General features: G+C 38.2%; 1 protein-coding gene across 1 annotated transcript in view; it reads left to right on the top strand.

Annotated features, from left to right (window-relative positions):
* rasa3 (RAS p21 protein activator 3) overlaps positions 1–24,882 on the top strand; it is a 48,859-nt gene that overhangs the window by 5,157 nt on the left and 18,820 nt on the right. The window contains exons 2-5 of the mRNA XM_041987579.1: positions 13,459–13,576; positions 15,070–15,173; positions 18,402–18,496; positions 23,359–23,435. Coding sequence (XP_041843513.1) covers positions 13,459–13,576; positions 15,070–15,173; positions 18,402–18,496; positions 23,359–23,435 — 394 coding nt within the window. The remainder of the gene's footprint in view (positions 1–13,458; positions 13,577–15,069; positions 15,174–18,401; positions 18,497–23,358; positions 23,436–24,882) is intronic.

The raw sequence follows: 24,882 nt of genomic DNA, 5'->3' as shown, positions 1-24,882 counted from the left end.
TGCTGTTCTGTTTTACAAACTACAATAATAAAACTACAGTAGTGTTTTGTCAGATTTTAAATAACTTTTGGTGAAATGCAAAGCAATTATTTTCATTTAGGATAAATAACAATATTGCAGATCCAAATGTTATGATTTTCCTCAAGGGAAAATAAATTTATTATTCATCCATTTCATTTATTCAAGAACAAGTCACAATCAAGACAGATCTAATTCTGTTGTTGGTCTTCCTCTAACACCATCAGTGCAAAAGACTTCACACACACCAGATCTGTTCCCTCAAGAATATCACTCCAGATGTCTAAATCACCTGTGACTTTCAGATCCACCTGCTGAATGTGGTCTTTAATAATTAACATTTACTACAACCGTGTCTTTTTATAATAATAATGACTTTATTGAGAAATCAAGGTTATTTCCTGGTTAATAACACCTGTCAGACTCACCTGGAGGATTAATCAGATGCGCCACTATATAGGTGTGGTTAAAATGATGCAACAGCAGGAGGAAATTTGCTTTACAAACTATATAAGGTGCAGTAGGCCTTGTAATGAAATTTTATTCTACAGTGTCCCACTTTCCCCTTTAGCCACGGCACTGCGACGTGCTCATGGGACCAGGCTGCAGGCTGCTGTCCAAGTTCAGGAGTAATTAATGACCCGTTTGTATATAAAACCATTTTTATATTATTTGAAGCTCACCATGTGATTATTTGTGATCAAGTAAACATGAGGAAGATTAGGGTTCATTGCACATCTTCATTAATATCTTTTGTTTTCATTAATCATTTTGTCATTCTGTTTATTTTTCCCAATCTGTTGTCCTCTGTGTCTGTTTGCACACGGCTGTAAGTCATGACCTTTTATGGGCATTTTTTGGGCGTTTTCCTATGCAAAGTAGGGCCCGGCTAGTCTGTCCTGTCAACTTCCGAGAGATTGGTATTCACCATTCTAAGAGGAAAGATACAATTCTGTGGTCTACAAGCATGTTCATGAATCTGATGGAGAGTTTTTGTAAAAAAAAAAAAAAAAAAGAAAAAACCTCCCAAGTGCAACTTAAGAACAAAGTTAAGAAGATTTTTAAGACGATATTGGCGAATGAGGCCCATTTCCTTATTTAAATAAATAAATAAATTAGGCTACATGTTCTTAATTTAACTTTGGCTTTGTCAAAGGACAGGACTCAGAATACATTATTTATGATGAGAATCTCACTTTTGAAAGCATAAAATCAAGCATGGTTTCAGCACAGGGTGGAGCAGGGTGTCCATGGCTTTTTAGTATTTGTATGAATGGGGTCCCCAAGGAAAATAGGTTAGGAACCACTGATGTAGAGGGTGTAAAGTGCTGGAAGTCCAGGAAACAAGAGTCAGCGGCTTAATTGGAGTTAGCCTGGAAAGAAAAAAAATTGAGTTTAAGTCACAGAGGCCCCCATCGTCCCCTTGACCACTGGCCAACAAAGGTTCTCAAGTTACCTCCTGTTCAGACTGAATATGGGACATGTCGTGATGAGGTGGGGGAAATACTGGAGTCCTCCCACTATTCTTAAAATAAAGACTTTAGAGATATGACAAGTTTATTTTGTGGTTGTTATGTTCATACAGACACTTATTCAAAGCTCTTAATTTTGTCCTAGAAAGGTAGCTCTCTGGGAAGTTTCTTGTAAACGTATGTTGACTGTTGAGACATTTAGGCTTTAGGCTGGTGGAATAATCCGGGTTGAGAATGGCAGCTCTCCTTGTCTCGCTAATGTGTCCTCCATGAGAACAAAGTACCAGGAATAGTGGGAAGTGTCAGGCCCAGCATGCAGGGTCAGCGGGGGTAAATAAAGGACTGGAAGACTCAACCAGAGAGCCACTCCTTCAGCATGTCCTTCAGATGCCCTGTGTGAGAAGTCGTTTGGGACAACCTTTAACTGCTAATAATTACATAAGTATGAAAATATTCACTTTACAGATGATTCTCAGGTGTCACTAAATGTGGAAGCAGTAGTAGTAGTATAAAAGCTATAAAATTTTGTTTAACCCTTGCAGGCCAATTGGCTTCACACATGCTGATTAAACAGAAATTGCAACACTGTTTCCCTCCTTTTAAAACACCAGCAATGTCATCTTGCCACATGCAGGGACTTAGGCCCAGCTCACACTCCTTTTCCTGTACTTGCAAAAAATATAACATCTCACCATTGTGTTTGCCAAGCTTGTTTGTGAATGTATGAAGGAAGGTGGTATGGGAGTATTGACCCTTTTTTTAAATAGTTTTTTCCAGAAGTCAAGAAACAAACAGAGAGTATTCTGAGAATAATGTAAATGAGTAAAAAGCCTGGAGGGAGCATTGAGGTTAAACTGTGTCCTAACTCCTGACCAGGATGTGCAGCCCATATAAAGCTGTGAAACCAGCTCTCTCAGTTCAGCCTCTCTTCTAACTGCACTCACAATATGTACCCACACTTGCTTAAAAGATTCATGTCCTGCACGAACATTTGTGCTTTTAAAAGATAAATATCCCACACTGCTACAACACATAAAGGCTTGTGTGTGTGTGCTTATTTGTTTACTTTAGTTTGACTCAGATTTTCCATTGTGACTAGCACACTTGTGTGAACATTAGCTCTAGGATGCACTAATACAGAGAGTGAGTTTGATCAGTAACTGTATGTTGTTTTATCACAGCGATGGTGGTAGTGTGCAGTCTTTAACTAGAGCCTCTGTGTTTTTTTCATCCTGTTCCTCCACATGCAGCTCTAACATCTACTGGGCTTGTGTGAAAACTTCAGGCCAGAGCAGCTCAGCTAACTTTTTTTTCATTTTTTTTCTATCATGGTGGACAGTTTGTGACAAGCAGCTCTGCATGTACACGTTGGGGTGGTACAGTCTGGTGCCACAGCTGCAAATAGCTTATTAATTAAATCCAGATTTTTAAGAACAGAAAAAGACTTAATACTCTTGAGGAGATGTTTGAATTCATCTTAAAGCTCATTTCTTGGAGTTAAATGTGTTTATATTTACTGTAGACATAAATATGGCTTAAATTAAATAGCAGGACAGTTCAGCTTTATGGTAATGTATCATCCTGTGTATTTAACGTAATCCGATGTGGTGGGATATTATGTCATGGAGACTTTTCCCCTCCCCCATTGGAGGACATTGTTACAGAATTGCCTGAATGCCTTTTTTTTGTAACCTGGGTTGTACACAGCAGCTGCTTCAAAACTTTTGACCAATCAACTAACCATTCAGAACTGACTGGACCTTTTGGGAGGGGTGTGTGTGTGTTGGAGGGGGAGTCCTTAAGGAGACAGGAGCAAAAACAAAGCTTTTCTAGACAGAGGATGATGAACAGCATGGCAGCAATGCACAGTGAAAAAAATTGTCTTCTAATATGGTTGAATAATTGACGCTAAAACTTAGCTGCTTTTGGCACCATCTTCGGCCAGTGGAGAATCATGCTGCATTAGTGAAAAGCAGACCCCTTTAAAGCCTACTGCTGTTAGATACCTTTATACTGAGGAGGAACAGGTGAGTTTGAGGTCTGATCATGAAAAAGAAGCTTTTAAAAGTAAACTGATTTTTAGTGAGCTTATGTTTCAACATGAACTGGTTCAAAGAGTTGCTGTTGTGCACTGCCTGTAGACCAAAACAAAGGGAGTAATGAGCCACACCCCCCTCTACGTCTAGCCCCACCCCCAACTCGCCTCTTCTGTGAATGAATGTGCAAAGTGCAAACACACCATTTTGTGGAACATATCGAAGTAACTTAAAACATTCATGTTGTCCAGGAGCAGAGCTAACCCTCAGTCAAATTGTAGCCTCTTTAGCTCTTGCAGTGCTCTCCTCTTTGAAAACACAAGCCCAATGTTAATCTGGGTTATGTCTCTTTCTTTATCCAACAACTTCTTTGCCAGCAACCATAGTTTTTTAGAGGTACTGTCAGATCCTGGTCGTCTGCAGGTGAACGTTTCATTCTACTCTCCACCATTTCACTTTGAAAATAGGAGCTGCAGCTGCCCTTGCTTGCTTGCTGAAGACTTTTTTAGGGAGGGAGGGATGAGGGCTCCAAGAGGAGAGAGGAGGCAGTGATTCACATGAACGTACATGAACGGACCGGCTGGTAAACACGGGGCTGGAGATCAACACAGAGATGGTGTGGGACATCATGCTATACTTCAACTGAAATTACACCTCTAGTTCTTCACATAGCGATTATTTAATTCCTTCAGTCTAGAAATGAAGAATTTCCACTTATTGCCCCTTTAATATCCTCAATCGTAATGTTTAATCTGAGCTGGGCCACTTCATGAGCGTTTGCCTTGGCCTTGCCTTGGGTTATTACAGAGATGCAAGCATTTTCTTCCCTTTGAACATTTTATTGTCATTAAAAATCTTATAATTTAGGGGATTTTTTTTGCCTTTCTAACCAAGATCAAAAGGGCAAAGCCAAAGTTTTACACAAAAACATGATCATGTAAATGTTTAATTTGGGTTTAGTCTTTAAATTTAATGTAGAGTTTGTACATGGCAAGAGAAGAGCGTTGAGGTATTTAGGGAAACATGGATTTCTATTCATTTTTGACAGTTGCGCTACGTGCACATATACTGAAGAGATTACGCAAGATACTTTGCCTGTTTTTATTGTTTTGTCTTTTCTTGTATGAAAAGGTCTTTGAGACCTGCTTGATGTCACATGACTTGTAATTTCAACTGTAATCAGAACCCAAACTATCTCCACTGATCGAGAACTAATTCGGTTCTAAGTTTGAGAGACATGTTTAGAGAAACTAAATATTACCATATATCACTGTTTGATGCTCTGCATAATTTGAATATGTTCTCTAGATGTTGGGACCTTTTAAAGAGTGAGTTAGAGAAATAAATGAGCATATAGTGAATGTAAACAAAAGTTGCAACCCTAGTTTCAAACTGTTGTGTAAAATGCTTTGAATATCTACAGGAAAGGCCTGTGACTGTTGCGTACGGGTGTGATGTTTTAATGTTTGTCTAGTCATAGTCAAAGTCAGTAATGCCTTCCAGTTTGGTTTCACTTCTTGCTTTGCATCTCTAACTAAAACATCAAAGGAGCTAAGAATTACCAGTGGGATGATATAAATGAGTTTCACTCCTTCTTTCCATTCTCACGGTGTCTCCCTCTGTCTTCCACACTTGCATAGTCTCAGGGGTAACTAGGTTGTTCGCTGCTTTTAAACTTCATCTTGGATCCAATTGAAATTCCTTTCTCCTCATCTCATTTCCTGTTGTAGCTTTCTCCAAAGCTAACTGCACTCTAGTTTTCTATCTGGCTGACTTCTCTCTCTTTTTCTCTCCAGTCTTTCTCCTCTCTCACACTCGATTGAGTACACTGCTTGTATTTTCCTCACTGACAACCCCCTCCTTTCCCTTTCTTAAAGCCTGTGTTTCCCAGGCCTGCTCATAGAGCACACAGCCACTGAAAGCATTTGTGCCTGTGTATCCTCGAATGTGTTCATGTCAGTGAAGATTAGAGTAACGAGTCAAGCAGCAAAGCTGTAACTGTACACACAAGTGTGATTGACTGAATCTGGTGAACAGTGGGAGAAAAGGAACAAAGCCTTACATTCATGACCCCTTTTCAATCACTCGCGGCTCCTTATTTCTTCCATTTTGCCTTTATTGCTGTTTTGCTTTTACTTCACTTTCTTCCGCAGTGTTGAAGAAAATAGTAAGACATTTTATTTACATGTGTTTGTCTTCGTTGCTGTGCTCCTGTCATTGTTTATTTTGCCACAATTCTGCACAAGACCCCCATGTTTTGCATGAATACACAGGCATGCCATGTATGTGTTATGGTCCTGTTTTGCTCCGATACCAGTGCAAGATACTCTTCAAGGGCAGCGTCAGTAATGGTTGATGAAAAGAAAAAGCTGGTGGAGTTTTTTGTTTGTATTTGCACTTGCATACAATCTTGAGGAGAGAAAACAACGCTGGAGAGAGTAAAAGAGGGAGGGCTGACAAAGGGAAGCATTTTAAAACAGGAAAGTGAAATCAAGTCAAAGCTTGTTTTAAAATAGAAAATGAAAGCAGCAACACGAGAGATATCCTACACAGATGAAGACAAAAAAAAGAGGCTTCAGATGGTAAATGAAAATGGATGAATGAAAGAGTTTGATAAGACAGAGGATTACAGACTTGTTTATAATGAAGTCTTTAATCTAACATGTTGACTGGAGGGTTGCAGAACAGGCTTATCTTTTTTTCTCTCTCTTTCCTTCACGCATAAACACTCAAATATAAAAACCTTAAACTTGGACATTCCTCCCTAGTTTTTCTAGTAAAAGTGATCCTTATCAGTTCAGACAGAAATATAAGCTATCCCATCACTGCTGTCTCCCATGACAGGAATCTGCTGTATGTCACACAGTGTCTATGGTATTGACTGTTAGTTTTAGATCTTTTAGCCACACCATCAGCCAAAAGTTTGGATGCACTTACCCATTGGATTTAATGGAAAAGTGTATGAATTTATGAAGTGTAATTGTTTTCTGCTTCTGAGTAGTTTAAACATCTAATATAGTCCCTGTGTTGTGAGAATGTAATTATATGGACCATTCTCAGTGATGTTACACTGTTCTTTTATGTTACCATGTTGGGTGGCAAAAAGCTAGAGTGAGTATTAACTGTTTCTCATCAGGGCTAGCGGACTTAGCACTTTACAAACCAATATTTTGAAAAAAACATGAACTTGCTGGTGCTGAAAATCTGTATGAATTTCCAAATTCCTGGTTAAAAAAACTCCTAAACATCTAGCTGACGGAAATATTGCTACCCGAGTCATATTAGAGGCTTATAAATATTTAATGGCAGGATGGATATCAGACCTTCTGCTGTGGAAAGTGCCCCAAACATAGTGTTTCCTCTTCATGTCAAAGCTGAGTAAGAAAACAGCAGCTGTAGAAAATGTTAACACGATGTAAAAATCAGGGATGTCCTGGTGATATATTTAGGAGTTAACCTTACTAATAATTACTGTGAGAAAGCATTGCTATTTTAAGACTTGTTTTGTTTATTGAGACTACAAAAGAAAATACATGTCCAGCTTTTCATTAACACTGAAAACTGCCGTTGCCGTGGTGATCCGCGGTGAAGGTTGAATTTGTCTAATATCCAACCAATTTCACTGTGGTCACATTTACACTGTGAGATAATGCTGCTTCACATAAAACATGACTTACATATGAACTTATTATTTGACTGTCCTCCTGGTCACACATGAACAATGTTTTTATGTTTTTGTATTTGTTGTTAAATGAAAAAAAAAATTCTGTTCAAGAGTTAAACAAATTAACAAGACCATTTTAAAGACTGTATGTAATGTAGTGCAATGAATTTGTACTCTTCTCTTTTTTGCCTTTTGTCGTCTTTCAAGTTTTTCCAGCTCATCCTTTTGCCTTCTTTTCTCAGGAGTGCAGACAAACACAAAGATTGACTGGACATAGGTTAGGGGCAACAGGTTTTCTCAATTTTACCTTAGGGAAGACAAAATTAGCCTCAGTTACATGTTGGTTAACAACAGACTAACGTGAAGTGTCTGGTCAGACTTGAAAAGTGTACAAAACAAAATGTTTGATAAACTTACCACCTACAAAGTGCTTACTACACAGCTGAGAGCTCTCTGACAGCTGCAGTTATCTGGTTTGATGGCAGCAACCCATTTAGCCCGTCTTTCAGAGTCAGCAGGCTGTAAAATAAAATCCCATTCTTGGGATGTCGATTGGAACATCCAAAAGCACAACACGGATGTACCATTATATTTTTTTTTTGACGCAAAAAGCTAGCTGTAGCTCCTGAGCCAGGTAGCAGTATGCCTGATTTGTTTATCTTTTTGCCGCCCACGGGTGTCACAGACATGCAAGTCACCAGATCAGTCATGAAAGCTGATTATGGTCTATGCAAAAGAGAAAGGAAGGAGGATGTAACAGCCGAGATGTTGGTTTGACAAGTAGTGTATTAGGTCTGGCTGAGTCTTATGAGTATTTTGATTAACTGATTCACTGGCTCTTTTGAAACTGAATGTAGAAGTGAATCTGATCACATGGCTGCCATCTTGTCAATTACACTGAACCTTTTTTTGCTCATATGCAGGGATACTTTAACAGTGTAACAAACATACACACAGAGCTAATGCTAACTATACATCAAATGGATATTCACCTTATAATAGTCATTTGCTTTGCTTATCCTCTGAATGGAGTTGTGCATGTGAATAGATGTTATTCTTTAAGACTGTGTCCGCATTTTACTTTAGTTTTTTTTATACTGTGTTTTTTGTGCCTTTTTTTTTTTAGAATTTACTGATGTTTTTTATATACCTCACATGCATATAGTTTTTTTCCCCCAAAACACGAGACCTGCTCATCTAACCAGGTTTAAGATTGACACTGCCTCTTCTTGGGACAGCAATAATATACCTGCTGCAGTCAAATAAATAGTGGTCCAGCAAAGTGAAGAAACAGACATGTGTAGACAAACTGTAGTTGTCAACTCCAGGTCCAGAATGGTGATGCGGTTTTCAAAGGTATCCCTGATCAAGTTGTGCTAAGTGATGACGGGAATGCAAAAAGTAATATTACATATTACCCCTTTAAATTCTATGCAGGTTTTCAGTGAATAACAAGCAATGGTATTTTCCCAGTTACTCACATTTAGACAGCTACATAACATCTCCATGGATGGTGTGATTTTTGTCCTTGCACCAATCCTGTTGCTACTCTGAAACATGATGTCCATTTTTCACATTCTGACAAAAAACAGATATGCCTCTATCCTCTGTCCTCTGATGGTTTTAAAGAAATTTAGCAGGTAAAATATACACCTCTTGGACAGAAAATTTTACTAAATCTCTTGGATAGTCGTTGAAATTTGACATATGCAAATGCCATAAAATGTGAACATTATACAAACTGTGATCATATCCTTTTTTTGTACATGTTTTTCCTGCTCTCCAGGAGTCGTAGTTTTTTTAATTTTTTTATGGCATAAGTTGAGTCATGAAAAACAAAGACAGCTGAAAAAGCTGTGGTAATCCCATGTTGTTCTGAATGACCTGCATGGTGCAATCCAATCAAGTCACCTTGCAGGTCATTAATACGCACGTGGGTGAAAAACAGAGATTGGAGGGAATTTGGGAGTGCACTGTGAATAAGGGGGATAGGAAAAAGGGGATAAGAGGATGGAGATGAATTAAAAATAGGAGAATAGATGAGAGAGAGGCAAAGAAGAGGTGGAGGGAGGTCTAATAACAGAGGCAAGTGAGGGGATAAAGACAGATAAGAGAGAGTGACGTCACCTCACACGCAAGAGCTGCAATCTACAAGTAGAAACAGTGGAGTGTGTGTCATGTTGTGTAGCTTAGGTGTCTGCTGCATTTGTGAATGAGTGTTGTTGTGAGTTGTTGTGTAATGATTCACTCAAGGCATGAATCAACTTCCAAAGAAGCAGTCATAACACAGTTGTATTGCTAACCCCACAGAGAGCAGTTTATCACCTCTTTGTCTCAGCAGGATTTGCGTTTGTCTGCTGTGCAGAGATACCAGATAGTTCTTTTGTTCGCAGCTGGTTGCTTATCATTCTGATTGCAAAAATTGTGTAAAAAAGTCCAACATTTTTAATATGATCCTTGTATAGTGATATTGCAGTGAAGGATTTTGCCAAGAGACACCAAATATGTAAATATGTCACAGGTTTTACTCAAACAGTTCAAATACGTGTTATGACTAATATGATTACTCACTTCCTTTCAGTTATGATACATTTCACCTTTCCTATTTACAACACTGAAGTGGTTTTGTGATGATATCTTGTTCCTGGGGACTCCTGAACCAAACCGTCACAGAGAAACAGAACAGCTGTAGTATTTTATATTTGAATAGTCAAGAGTGTAGAATCATTGAGAAGTCCCAGAGGAATACTGAATCAATGTGCACAGATGATGGTAGGAAAAACTACTTCCGTAAAGTAAGGGTAGGTTATCCGTTGAGATGTTTCACAGCTATGAGCATATCTGACCTGCTTTTCTTGGTGAAGCTAATTTTTTTATTACATGAAAGATTGCACATTTATTTATTTGATTGCTTAAGAGTCATTTCCTCTGTCACAGGTATCACAGCTGCAACACCTGTCCAAAGAATGATTAAGCCACTCCCACGCTTAACTGTTGGAAAGGTTCATGTTCAAGTACTCTAACTAATACTGTAAATAGCTCATTTTGAATTTAATCAATTCAAAAATTAGCTTCCAAAATGCATAAGGAAAGGTTTTGCTATACATATTTCTCCAAAAATATTTTTTTTATGTAGCACCAGTCCAGAGGCTGCTAAATCCTCTTGAATGTCTGTTGATTGTATATCTGCTTTCTTTAAGGATGATGATTGTTGGGAACAGGTTTGAGAGGTCAGATTTAAAAAGTGGTGAGATTACCATCACCTTAACGAAGTTTATGAATAAGCTGCTGCCTTCACAAGCTTCTGAAGGCCTTAGACGTCAGTACAAGTAATCTCACAGCTGAAATCTCTTGGGATGCGTAAACCTTTGCATGCTTCCTTCCCTCTTTTTCACTTTTAAATAGTACCAGACTAAAATAACAGCTTTCACTGTGAGGAAGTTGCTCATTTAAAGCCAGAAATAACAGAGCGAGACATAGCAGCATCAGACTCCCATACAGACAATGGGACATTATTGGAGCAAGCTCTGACGATGTTAGTTAACACGTGTAACTCTAAACCACAGAGTCTTGTGGGTCCTTGGGGTGAGGACAAACAGAATAAGGAACAGATCACTGTGCAACATGGATCCAAAGCTTCAGGAAACAGACTATATTGGTCCTGCAGGGCTGGAGCACCACCTTTGTGGTTTTGTTCTTCCGTGTGCAAGTGTGTATGTATGTGTCACTGGGTGGCTGGACCACATTTTTTTGAAAGGGTGTGCTATCTGTCACACAAATTTGATGAACAGATTGAGCCTCAGCAGAATTCAGGAAATATCCCACGCAGATTCTTTCATTCATAGATCTGACAACACAGACACCAAAACCGCTGTTAAATGTCATGACATCAAATGTGCATCTGTCCTCCACACCACAGCTCGATCTTTGCATGTCCAATGTGAAAGTTGTGACCTCGGCGGAGTTAAGCACATTATTTCTGCTGTCACATTTATTGGTGTGATGATAATGAGAAAACCTATAGACTACAACACACATCCCCAGATGGACATAGACATGCATGCATTCCAGGCCTTGACATTAAACTATTTTATGTTTTACTCAACCAGTTGCAAAATATACTTGATCAAAATGAGGAACGATTAAAAAAACATTAATGGTTAACAACAATTATAGATAATTTAGAGACCGAATACACAGTGGGTGTGGCCAGTACATTTGTGACTGTGCAAGTACAATGTGCTGTATGTAAGTTCAGGAACATGAATATTTACAAAACCTGTGCCTTTCAAGAATGCCATAACACTAAAATTAAGAGTTTTGTGCAAAGCAATATTTGTAGCAACTTAAGTTGTTGAAACTGGTGTCTAACTAGGAATCTCCTTAGGAAATGAATGGAGAAGGAGCGACGTCGCCTCCAGTGTATCGAGCCCATTAGAAAGCAGGCTGGTTAAAAACAAACCATTAAAGTTTTGCTGATCAAGTTGCGCTTAACAGTAACCTTATGCTGATGATACTATGCTCATTTTATTAGGGTGTATGTTCAGTAAGTGACCAAGCCGAGTACACCTTTTGTAAAACAGCACTACTGAACTTTGCAGATATTTGCAATATGGCGTCACTTAGCAAAGTCTAATTCAGCATCGGTCTTGTGTCCTGCTTCTTCTCTGAGCTCTCTCCACCCAGTAAAAGTCAGTGTGGTATTAAATCTTGTCTTATCTCTTGTTTTTTGGTTTTTGGTTTTCGGAATCAGCCGTGGTATGTGTTCAAAAAAGCCGACGTGTTGATATCTAGTTGCATGCGTATGGCACAGTGCTGTAAAGCAAAATGCACCTGTAAAGTGATGTGCCGGGCTAAAAAACGTGCGGTTTCTCATAGACCTGTCGCGATAAGCAATAAGTCAATTAATTGCATGGTAAGAAAAAATGAGCGCGATAAGTTTGCCAGCCGCAATAATTTTTATTAGTCCCCCCATGTTCCTTTACCATAGACTGTGTATGACAATAAGTTTCACTATGGAGTATTTCGACTGGCCGCTCTGTTTTCTTGCGGAGTGATCTCTCTGGCGTCATACTTGAAGCAGCATGTTGCAGCAGGAGACAGTGGTGAAGCAAGTAAAGTGGCTTCTCACACTCTCACGCTAAACCTCTGATTCTCATGCTGAATAAGTAAATAAGTCGAATGGAAAAATAATAGCTGCGAGCACTTCCTCATTTATTGTTTCGCTGCTCCCCGCATGTAGGTATTTTTTTTAATACATTGATACAAACTGGCAGTTTTGCCAGTTTTCCCTGCCTGAGCCTCATGTTTATTGGTTTTTTTAAATATATATTTTTCGAAAGGCAATTTTGTTATTATAGATCATACTTATTGTTTTTGGTTATGTCTGGTTTTCATTCATTGTTAATGAGACAGAGTCCATTCTATTTGTTTTTGTTTTGTTATTTAGAATTTCTTCCAGTTCCAGTGGAAAATGTTCTTTAAAAATGAAAGTTTATTGATCTTTGAAAGGGTGTACTTGCATTATTATAGCATTGTCATTATATTAGTTGAAAATGGTCTTAAAATGACAACATTATCGCTTTGCGCAACATTATCGTTTATCGCGATAATTTCTGAGAAAATTTATCGCACAGCAAAATTTGTTATCGTGACAGGCCTAGTTTCTCAGACCTGGGACACTGTAGGGCATCAATGGCCTCAAGGAATGTAAATAAAGAATGTCACTGTGCCGTCAAAACATGGCAGAAGCACAAAGTTTTGAGGTTGGAAACTTGTGCTGTGTTGCTTAAGGACTTCAATTCTGTCACAATGTAAACAAAGTGAATTGGTCATTGAAATGTATTTAAATCTACGCGTTTTATTTTTTAAGAACACTTATTAAGTAACAGACAACATCATGTCATTCTCTAATCATAGCTGACCCAACTCTGTAGGAATTTCTTTAAAGTTTCAGTTTGTTGCTGCTTTTTTGTTTGTTATAACCATTTGGCTTTATTGGCTTCTTTCCTACTCAAACTCAGAAGGTTTTAAATCTAAATTTAGTCAGTTGCTTGCACTGTGTGTTTGAATCTCACAACATGAGAACTGGTCCATGAGTCATGAACACAGCCTGTGATTTCTAAACAGACGTGTGTTTTATTTCTTTGCTTTGTGTGCATTCACTGGTCTTAAATAAGTTATCCCTTCATGCCTGAATCAACACAGTCTTTTTTCCTTCCCAAATGACAGTTGTTTACTCTCTATTTCCTGCTTTTCTCACTTTCAGGGGAAGCAAAAAACATCCCACCATACCCGGGGCCAAATAGGATGAGGGACTGTTACTGCACTGTCAACCTGGACCAAGAGGAGGTCTTCAGGACCAAGATTGTGGAGAAGTCACTTTGGTGCGTTAAACCCCCCCCCCCCCCCCCCCCCCCCCCCCCCCTTGTTTTCCATGTAAAATCAAAGTTTTTCCCTAGTTCTTTAGTTTCCTTAGAAGCCATTAGAAGCTCCAGGAATTTGTAAAAAATGTCATGATGGTCATATCAAAGAAGAAACTGCTCAGGTAAGCTGCACGTCATCTTTTGAGGACTGTGCATAACAACCTTAAGGGACAATGGACAGCAGATAAGAAAGACAGGCTGAGTAAAAGAGGAAAGGTTTAGCTGAGAGGGAGTCCACTAAACTCAAACAGGCTCAAACTGATGTATATATAGTTTTTGGTATTTTTATGGACACAAAACTTTGTATTCAGTTGCATTGCTGTTTAATACAATAGAATCTGGTATAAATAGTAAAAGTACCTCATAAGTCAAGCTTGAATACAAACTACTGATTGAATTGAGTCAGATGCTCAGCAGATGGGTATGTATGGTTTTCCTAGAAGTGATTAAAAATTATAAATGGCTGAATATGCAGGGTTAAAATTGATTTATATGTCTGATTGTCATCCATCCATCCATCCGCTCCGTTTCGTGTCTGCTGAGTAACAGAAGAAGTCAGTAATTATTAGCAGCTTCCCTGAGGGCTCAGCTCACGAGATACTCATTGCTGTGATTTCTATGGTTGTCATTTAGGTAAAGCCTACTGTGGAAGTAAATGTGCTTTCCAGCTAGATGTCACAGACAGACTTTTTGTTGCATGCAAACAAGCTGGGGAGTCACATTTCATGTGATTAATGGAAAGATGTAAATACCTGCAGGCTTTATTTTTCTGTATGTGGAGCCATAAATTGACCAAATAAGTCATCGTAGAATGAGAAAGAGGAAAAGATTATCAGTTGAGATGTTTAAAAGGAGGTAAAAGTTCACTTACAGACTAACTGCAAGCTGAAGACACACCTTGTCAAACACCACAGAAAATTGTTACAGAGACGGGAACAGTTTACAGATTAACTTATTAAACTTTAAATCAGTCTGGTAAATGATGTGATAATGCAACTTTTAATAATGAACTGATTTAAAGAGGCCTTTCAGACACTGGCCAGATGCTGTCATGGCTGTTAGTTTTGTTACTTGTACCCTTGTGAATTTAGCATAAGATGAGTTATAACCTCAAAGCATGTATTATAACAGATTTCTAAAGCCTCAAAGGCAGATTTTTAGTTTACCCAAATATAAAACATTTCAACTACTTTATAATCTTAACCTCTGTGACTTTTATTACGAATTTTCTCATAACCTTATTTACAAAACCAAGCTGCAATATTAAGGATTTTGGGATCTGCTTATTGAAATTTCTAACAGACAATTGCCATACTCATTTCTTTTTCACAATATGCCCTTTTTAACATTTTCAGCAAGCTTCATATATTCAAATACATTTGTTTTTGTTGTAAACCTGCTCCATCAGACGAGTGTCTAATCCCAGTTTGTCTCATGCCTCCTCTCTTCTGCAGTCCGTTCTACGGGGAGGACTTCTACTGCGAGATCCCACGTAGCTTCAGACACCTCTCCTTCTACATCTTTGATAGGGATGTCTTCAGGAGGGACTCTAGTATCGGTGAGTTGACTATTCTGTTAAAAAATTGCTTTTTCAGACTGGAATTCTCAGACTGAAAAAATCCAAACTCAAGCTTAAAGTAACATAATAAATAAAGAGGACCATTAATTCATATCTTACAGTAATAGACCTTTGAAGATTTATATAGTGATCACAGGTGTGCACATTTTAGGTACGATTATATCACTCACATCTGATCTCAGAGCAACCACCAACATAATTACTTACAGACTCAGCCTCGCTGTGTTTTGATTGGCTGTCACTAGATGTTTATATTCTTACAAGCACTGATTGGCTTCAGGTATCTGTCTCCATGGTAACATGCTGAGTCAGTGATGTTTCATAGTAGAATGTGACTAAATATGAAATCTCCAGCCAGCAGCTGGTTAACATCTGTTTGACTACCAGTACCAACACTCAGGTTCTTCTCTGTACTGAATCAAGCTAATTTCTGGACAGCAGAGTCACCCCCTTTTCAGACCATCAATAACTTTTATCCAAATTTTTACTTTTCGTATATTGTTTAAAGGGATGCCTTAGAAATGTTGCTTGTTCTCCTCTCCGTGGTGCAAACATCTAAAAGGCATCTTGCAAATAATGCAAAACCAGTACCTCTCTGTGTGCACTTGTTTCCATAAATACTGTAAATTCGACATAAAGCTGGCTGAGAAACCTGGTTGCAAAGACAACTGATAGATTTTATGTGTTTGTTTTACATTGAAATACAGCTGTTTGGTCAAAATTTCTCTTAATTTTAGAGCTGAAGATGAAAGGATTTCCTGAGGGCATTAAACTAAAGATGATGAAACTTTTCAAGCACATTTAATGTACACTTACAGAGTTTCAGTGAGGAAACATTGAAAAGAGCGCCATCCCAAAGTTGGAGCACTACAAGAGATATGAGCTCTCTGTGAACTTTTTCCCTTGATATTAGCATGTAAGTAGTGTTGCTTGCTCTCAGTTGTCCTTAAGAAAAGCCACGTGATGCAAATAAAGAACTTCTATAAAGACACTGACTCCTTAAACATACAACAATCAGCAGCCATGGGCTCAACATGATTCGCATAAAGCAAGACAGCACTATAAGAAGACAGCAAAGTGATTTCAGGTGACTGCTTCCTCAGTTTGCAGTTTGACGTAATTAAGGAATGTCAGTAAACAGGAACTGTGGAGGTCAAGTTGAGATTTGGAAAAATGAGAAAACATTCTGAGAAAAATGTCTGCTGCATTGATAGAGACAAATTAACGTCCCTTTGAGTCTGGAGGTTTTGGTGTGCTTCCCTGTTTGCAGGAGCACTTGCACTAATATGATGTCTGTGTTAGAGTAAACAAAGAAAACCTTTCCTGCATCCTCAACAGAATTTAGCAGATCTGAACAAGCCTGTTTAATTTTGGAAAAACATGTTCAGTGGACTAATAAGGCTGAGGTAGAACTTTGAAGTTACAATGAAAATATATGTTTGGAAAATTTCATGAAAAAATTTCATGAAAAGAACATCTCTTTAAGTTTTAAGTATGGTGGTGGAGCAATCATACTTTGGCCATGTATTACAGTCAGTGGCACTGGGAACATTTTTATAGCAGTGGGAATATAGCAGTGGGAATATTGGGATTCAATTAGGATGAAAAATTATTGACTTCTACAACAAACTCCTCACCAAAACTGGACTTAAAAAGATGTTACTCGAACTGAAAACATACAAACTCGAAGCTCAAAACCAGACTACCACAGCCAGAAGACATTGAGGATTGGATGTTTTCACTCAAACAGACTTTAAATAAGTTTAGGTGTTTTGTATGTTTTGTATGTTCCATCTTTTTGTAAAGCTTGTCAATACGTCTTTAAAGCTGCTCTCTATTTTGATCTTGTGTTACACATCAGATATCTTGACTAAAAAGCTGCTACATGTCAACTCGTGGACACTTAGAGTTGCTCTGTTTTGATAAAATCCTGATTTATTACCATTATTAGCATCATCTGACAAAATCACCTCTCAGTTAATGTATGACGATCTCCTCTGGTGATGTGTTCCAGAGTGTTGCAACATCAGACAGACTTCAGTCAATAACTTGATCCCCCTCCCATGCATGTATGCTAGGACAAGTATTGGGCAGCCTTTTTCGTACTTTGCTGTTCGCATTGACAGAAAATTTGAACAGGGGTTTTTGCACACCACAGTAAAAGGGCTTTTAGTTTTCCTTTTTATTCAGTTTTGTCCACATCCCTCACTTGTTTTGTGTGTGTGTGTGTGTGTGTGTGTGTGTGTGTGTGTGTGTTTTTTTGTTTTTTTTTTTGCTGTAACAGGGGTTTGAGTTGTTGTTACTAACAGCTAGAAACATTGTATTTTGGCACTTATTACTATTTAGTGGACTATTTTCCATTTCCACCCCCAGCATCATCTTGGCTGGAAGATTAAATGTGTGAATGCTTTGAGATAACTTAATTTTATTTATTTTTTAATCTCTACTTTGAATCTTCTACTGTCTTTAACTTGATCAAATTCGTATTAAATTATAGCTTTTCCTCCACATTTTACATTTTTATTCTTTTCCTTAAATCACCTCCTTTTTAAAAAAAATAATTTTAAAGGTAATTATTATGTTGTAACTCAGGAATCACCCGGATCTTCTCAACTTTTTTTAAAATTCATTTAGCAGACGTTTTTATCCAAAGCAACTTACAGTAGTTAGGCAGTAGTGGTAAGGGTCTTGCCTAATAACCCAACCAGAAGGTGTTAATGGGTGTTAAGTTTATGGGTTAAAGGGCATTAATGTTTCCAGTTGATATAAAAGTGAAAAGGTGTGTCTGTTTGTGAGGGTGGATGTGTCTCTCAGTGTTTTTGAGTGTGTCAGTGTATATATTAGTGGCTTTGTTTGCTGAACACAACTGAAAAACCTTTGCGTCACTGCATCTCTTGTTTACGTCACATGTGTGACTGTGAATGGTTGCAGGTGCATAAAAATATAACATATAATATATTTAACAAATAATATAACATAATAAATTCACTTCTAGGGGTCATCAGAGTATTTCTGCTCCAGGTGCCTATGTGACTTTAAAAAAACAAGATGGATGGTGTGTGGATTTATAGTACATGAGCAGACATGTGAGCGTGTGTGTGTGGGCGTTTAGTTGTAGATCACATCTGAAGATGGAGGCTTTTTTGGATGCATAAGGTGAGTCAGGTTTCTGAGCTCATTTGTTTTTGTGTGTTAATGTGTGCATAGGCAAGGTTGCGGTGCAGAAAGAGGATCTGCAAAAATATCATGGGAAAGACACCTGGTTCCAGCTGCAGCCCGTCAGCGCTGACTCAGAAGTGCAGGTCAGTACAGACAGAACACACAATCACACTCTTTTCTTCCATTTTCTTTGTTCTTTCCTTATTTTAACAACCAGTCTAACTTCATATTTTCTTCATCCTATGTTGTAGAATTTTCCTGCTTTGTTTCAAACAAGGCTGGAGATATCAAATACTGCATATCATACTTTAAAACTGCTTTTTGGAGTCACCATCAGTTGCTGCTTGAGTCGTAGACTTTGTGGGCAGACTTGTATCTGAGGGTCTATGAGAGGAAATGACGCGAATGCAGCTGTACTGATGCACTTAATCTTGCAGGAACGTACATTATACTAAATTTACATTTAAGTAAATTATTACACTAGACATCAGGTAATGTTCTACTTTTATGCAAAATCTGCCTTTTAATAAAAATAGCTGACCATTTTACATAAACACATTAATAAAAAGCTTCCTCTCTTGCAGCGTTTGTTCTATCTTTAGGAATCTTGATGTTCTGTCTGATCAACATTTGAATTTTGGATCTAATTACCAGCCTTACTCAGTCCAGATTAAGTCCTTAAGTTATGGAGAATCAGAATGGAGCAACATTCTGGACCAATTCTATAAAATCTAGTCACCATCCCAATTTGTGCCTCCCTTCATTGACTTCTAGAAGAATTCAGATTTGATTAAAAACTATTACTCCGATATAAGGCTCTCCATGGCTTGGCTCCATTATAGATAACAGATTTGTTGCACCCCTCTTTCAGTGGTATGCCTGTTTCATCTTCTGGCTGAGTCTTCTCACCTGCTCCCCTTTTCACTTTTAACTCCAGAGATTACCAGTCCTTTGAGGTCTTTGCTCTTAAATTCCAGCCTTCCCCATTTTATCAGCAAATCTGCAAGATGTCTCAAACAAAAGCTAAAAACATCTTTCTTCAGATTAGCGTTTTCAAGAATATTTGTCTGCGGACTTCTTTAACTTAGTCTAAACTTTGACTTGACTTATTTTATATTGGATTTGGTCTAGTTTTTGAAGCACTTTGTAGTTCTCTAACTCTAGGTGTTATATCAAATAATTCTTCTTCTCCGTCTCACAACCAATAAACATATACTTGAAGAGGAATGTGTGATGTGTAGCTGACATCATCAAGTAACTATGTGGACTGTATGTCTTCATGCATACATGACTTTAACATTAATATTGGAATTTTTGCATATTTGATAGTAAATGGGACCTGAGATGATTCATCGATAGAAAGACAGTTGTATCAGGATTGCAGCTGAAAATCTGACGTATGTGTATAGTCATATGAAAACAAACTCACCCTGCATACAGGATATACATAGATGTATTTGGGTGAATCTGTCGGTATGTTTGTGTAAGAATCAGGACAGAACCCAAACAAACACAGTGTACAGTATCTGCATCTGAAACTTATGACAGATCGCTGTGATGCAGTTCTGACAAAAAATCTTAAAAATTTTTTACATTTTTGTTTTGTTTTAAATTTGTCTGAAATGGGGACTCAGAGTACTCCACAATGATTGAACAAAGATATAAAAAAAAAAACCAAAATAACTTATTTGCAAAAGCATTTTAGCCATTTCACTTTGGGAAATTACCTTTAAGTTTAAGTAATCTTGGGCATGATCCTGCAGTACAGTAAGACTGGCATGTATTGCTCTATAGGGACCCTAAAGACTCACAATTAACTCTTGATGAAGTTTTTTTGGATTCGAACGTTTTTTTTAAATGAAATTTGTCAGTACTGAATTTTTCATGTCTGGTGGGACCAGTGATGTTGTATGTTTTAGAGACAGTGGTCCTGAGGAAAAGACAGGTGACACAACTGGAGGTAGTAGACTTTACAATGTTGAGGTACTCTTTGATTGGTAACAAGGATCAGGGATGAGTACACCAGGGTAGGTCTGAGCGATATGGCCTAAAAATAAAATCTCCAATTTTTCATAACCAAACCCGATTTCCGATTTTAATCGATTTTTTTCTTTTCTTTTACAAAACATGAATAAACTTATTAAAAACATTTATTTGTTTATACAGATGAATGCCAGCAAAAGTAAAGCATATAATGTCATAGCTTTTCCACCATATAAACGACTTCATATCTTACATAGAAATATGCGACACAATGCATCCGTGATCTCTTTCCATCTGGATCCTTATCATACAGGATCCACTGCAGAAATAATTCCCCTGATGAAGGTTGTCTCTTAACCAGGGTTTGTGGGTTAAGTTGACTTCTGCAGCATAGAGAGCAGCATTTCTCACTGCAGTTATACGCACAGTTAAATCCCAGGCGTGAGTGAAAAGTCACTTCACTGAAAATCTGTCAAACAAACACCGTTCTGGTGTGGAGGGAGGGCTAAATCTGCTGCTAACTAACTATGGAAAAAAACCCAATTTTTATCTAAATAAATCTCCAGAAATAGAAAATTCGATTTATCAATTTTATCGATTAATCGCCCAGCCCTATACCAGGGGGACAGCACATGTTAGATGTTTTGGAGACAAAGTCAGAGAGTCCAGACTAAGGTTGTTGTGGCATGTACAGATGAGGGAGAGTGAATGTATGAGGTAGGATAGGGTTAGATGGAGCAGGTGATTTGCTGTGGGAAACAGCTGAAAAGGAGAAGAACAAGAACTCTGTTTTTACCATCTCAGCTTGCCTGCTTGACATCACAAGCTGGGCTTCTGATATCCTTTTCGATTTGCTTTCAAGTGATATAAAGTATTAAAGGTGAATTGAAAGCATGGAAATGGAAAAATAATATATTCATTTACTTTCTGTTTTGAAGAAGATATAATTTGTATTAAAAGATGCAGCCTGGTAAATTGCTTCAGACCTAGCAAAGATTAAAGATTAAAATTACATAATTCCCCAGTAGTTTTTGGTCAGAGGTGGCAAACAATAAACTCTGAACCAGATTCTTCCTCTTACTAGGTTTTGGTTTTAATACAAAGCACTTAGAGACTCCTAAAGAACGTTTCCATCACTTTGTTGCTAAAGCCCCGAAGACGTAGCCCTTACTGAAAATACTGATGACAAAGAATGTGCAGTCTTACAGTAAAAAGCAGACGTCCACAGATGTTTGAAGTTATAATCAGAACAGCCTTATTGACTCATATCTAGTTCCTGCTGCAGAACAACATCCCACAGAATGATGCTGCAATCGCCGTGTTTGACTGTGGGCATGGTATAAATGAGTTGACAGCCTATGCCTCATTTCCTCCACACATTATGTAGGAAACCGTAGACAAATTGTTTGATCTTTGTTTTATTAGCTGAGAGTATTATTCATAGTTGACTGTTATTTTGCCTTGTAGTGGCAAATGACTTCTCTTTCTCTGCTCCATCGTAAAAGGCTGATTCCAGGAGTACAGAGCTGATGGTTGTCTTCATGCACAGGTTTCCCATCTCCACAGCAAACTTCTAGGTGTTTTGCTGGGAGGCCAGGAAGTCTGTTGGTGCTTTCAAATTTTTTACATTTTAAATTAAAAGAGTCTGCTGTGCTTTAAAACACCCAGATCAGATGACACAGACTCTAGGTGGTAAATTAATTTGAACTCCAAGTTGTGATTTGATTTGCTGTTCTTTTGAGTTGGAGAGACAAGCAAATGAATTTACGTCTTTCATCTTCTGCAATCTTAGAAAGATATTAAATGCTGGGAGCGCACATATACACATAAACACCGTAACATAGCAATGTCAGCATTTGCCTAATATTGAGTAGGTCCTCCTTGTGCCAGTAGGGTGTGTGGAGCATGACCTTTTAAGGGTTTCCTGGAGTTTTTTGTAATGGGATGTTAGCAATAGATTGTTTGGATCCTGTGGGTTGTGGTGCGTCTGAGTGGATTGGGCTTGCTACCAATTAGATTGGTATCTGGGCAGGCTTTCAAACCTGGAAGCCAGGTGAAAAGTTCAAACTCTTTGCTGTGTTTGTTTGAATTTGGGTTTTTAAAAGGCCCTTCCATGCCAGCAAACAGGTTTGGATAAGCAATATCTGGGTAGCTTGTTTATTACAAGCTATAGAAAAAAATGTGTCTTGTTTCATGTTTGGGTCAGTTTCATATTTTTTAACTTTCATATTTAAAATATTCTAGTAATGAAGTAAGCAGAGCATTTTTTTGACACTTGCAACATACTTTTTTGTTACATGTACAATATTCTTACTATTCACTGTTCAGCACTGTCACTCACCTACACACAGACACACTCACAGACAGAGTGAACAGTGAGCAGTAACATCTGCAGACAGATGGGTGTGTGTAGCCCCGGAGCAGCGATCTGAAACAGAGACACATTCATCGGAGGAGCCGGGGAGAGGAAGGATGTGTGAGAGAAGCAGAGTGCAGAGAGAGAAGCCAAGGAGATGGATCAAATGAAGTAGGAAGATAGAGTGTCTCTCTTCTCTTTTCAATAGAGGACACATTGTTTGGCCTGTGCACACATGTGTGTGTCTAAGTGCTTGTGTTTCTTCCCTGCGCTTGAATCGCCCAGAAAGAGCAATGCCTGTGAGTTTGCATACTGATGTTGTTAATTAATGGAGCTTTTCTAGACAGCTGCACCACTACACTGTCATTATGTCATTAATCTAATCACTTCATAGGAGGAATATCTTTAGCATGACGTTCAGGCTCGCAGCTATTTAGAGGACAGAGGTGTGCTGCTTGTTCACTTGTGTATTTTTGTTTCACACGACAACTTTCAGGTCTTCCAGACTTTGATATGCTATACAGTTTCTTATCTTTACCACTATGTGATTTTGATTGGAAGTGTTTTCAGAACTGAGACCTGTCTAAAACAAGCTAGCAGATTTTAGATTAGGTTGCACTTTCAAAACACAAATTCAAAATTGAACATTGTTGGTGTTTCCTGCAGGGAAAGGTGCACCTGGAGCTGCGTCTGAGTGAAGTCATCACAGACAGTGGAGTCATCAACCACAAACTGGCCACACGGTGAGCACACACTCACACATATGATCCAAGCTTTTCATTTCACATTGCTTTACATGACTATCCTATGTTCTTTGTTTTATTGGACCTACATGGACAGAAGAGAGTTTATTTCACTGAATTTTGAATGAAAGATCCACTCAGGGCATATTGAAGCATTGTGAAGAACTTTATTAAATGTGACTGCAAAGGTACATAGTTAGAAAAAAGCTGTGTTCTATGTTGGACCTGCGATGGACTGAATTGGAATAAGCAGTATAGAAAATAGATGAATGCTTAGAACAAGCATTTGTTTTGATGTTGTGTTGGTCTATTATGATATTGATTCATTTCACTTTATGAAAGACACATGCAGGTCCCTATATAAAAGAAAAAAGAATAGAAAATAAAAAAAACAAATGGAAAAAAATTATGAAATATAGTCTATTGAGGTAGTTTGCATTGTCATTACAGAAGTAGTGACCCCAGGATGAATGACGTTTGCTATGTAAAAGCTAATGGGGGATTAAATCAGTCACTGGAAGTGTAATTCACATTTGTGTTTAGTCTTTCTTTTCTGCTACATTTCAAAATTGTTCTTCAGATTCACTTGATTATATGGAAATGTGGCTAGTGTGTGCAAATTGAAAGACAAGTTAGTTCTGTTTTACTCTTACCGGCACATTGCCACATTCTCAGCATGTTACTGCTGCTCGATGCAGATCAGTGAGAAACCATCAGCAGGAATGTGTACTGCTTGCTTAACTGCATGTGTTTGGGCTCTTGTCTTCGTGCATGTATACAATACAATCCAAACAAGGACTCTTTTCTTTTAAACATGAGGGAACAAAAATCCTTTGAGCAAATAATGTTAACTAATTTATAAAACCTGATTTAAATCAGCATTGATGTTGTTCTAACTCCAGATGATGTTGTGGAGATTCCAGCAGGATTTCTGTTGCTATTCTGTTATTGTCATGCTTATGTGCATACCTTGCAATCATGAGTGTCACAGTGGTTTCAGTACACGCTTTCAGAGTGCTTTATTCCACCTCTGTGGTGCATGGCCGGTTGCTTAGCAACAGCTTTTGGCTGGCAGCAAGTCGGCTCAAGGTTTGAGGTTTACGTTTAGTAAGTCTCCTTTTGAAAGTGTGAATCAAAACACTGGTGTTGTAAAAATCACAAAGTCAATATGACATCCCAAAAACACTGTCTGTGTGTGATCGTATTCATACGAGATAAGTGAACTTGTGTAGGAATGAATGATACACTCATGGATGGATTATTTTCTGTGGGTTTGTTTCCTAACTTCTGTTGCACACAGCAGTGTGTATTCTGATGATGAGCCAGCATGGCTCTGTTTCCAGAGCACATTGTTGGTAAGGAGCTTAGAGTGGAGAGCAGGAGGTCATCTAGTCAGATTTCTCTAGAAAGACACGTGTGTGAGAGACCGAGGGAAGGAAAGAGCTGT

The sequence above is a fragment of the Melanotaenia boesemani genome, chromosome 1 (assembly GCF_017639745.1).
Source record: "Melanotaenia boesemani isolate fMelBoe1 chromosome 1, fMelBoe1.pri, whole genome shotgun sequence".
Lineage (NCBI taxonomy): Eukaryota > Metazoa > Chordata > Actinopteri > Atheriniformes > Melanotaeniidae > Melanotaenia > Melanotaenia boesemani.
Note: the sequence above shows the minus strand (reverse complement) of the source record. Positions and strands in the feature narration are given on the sequence as shown.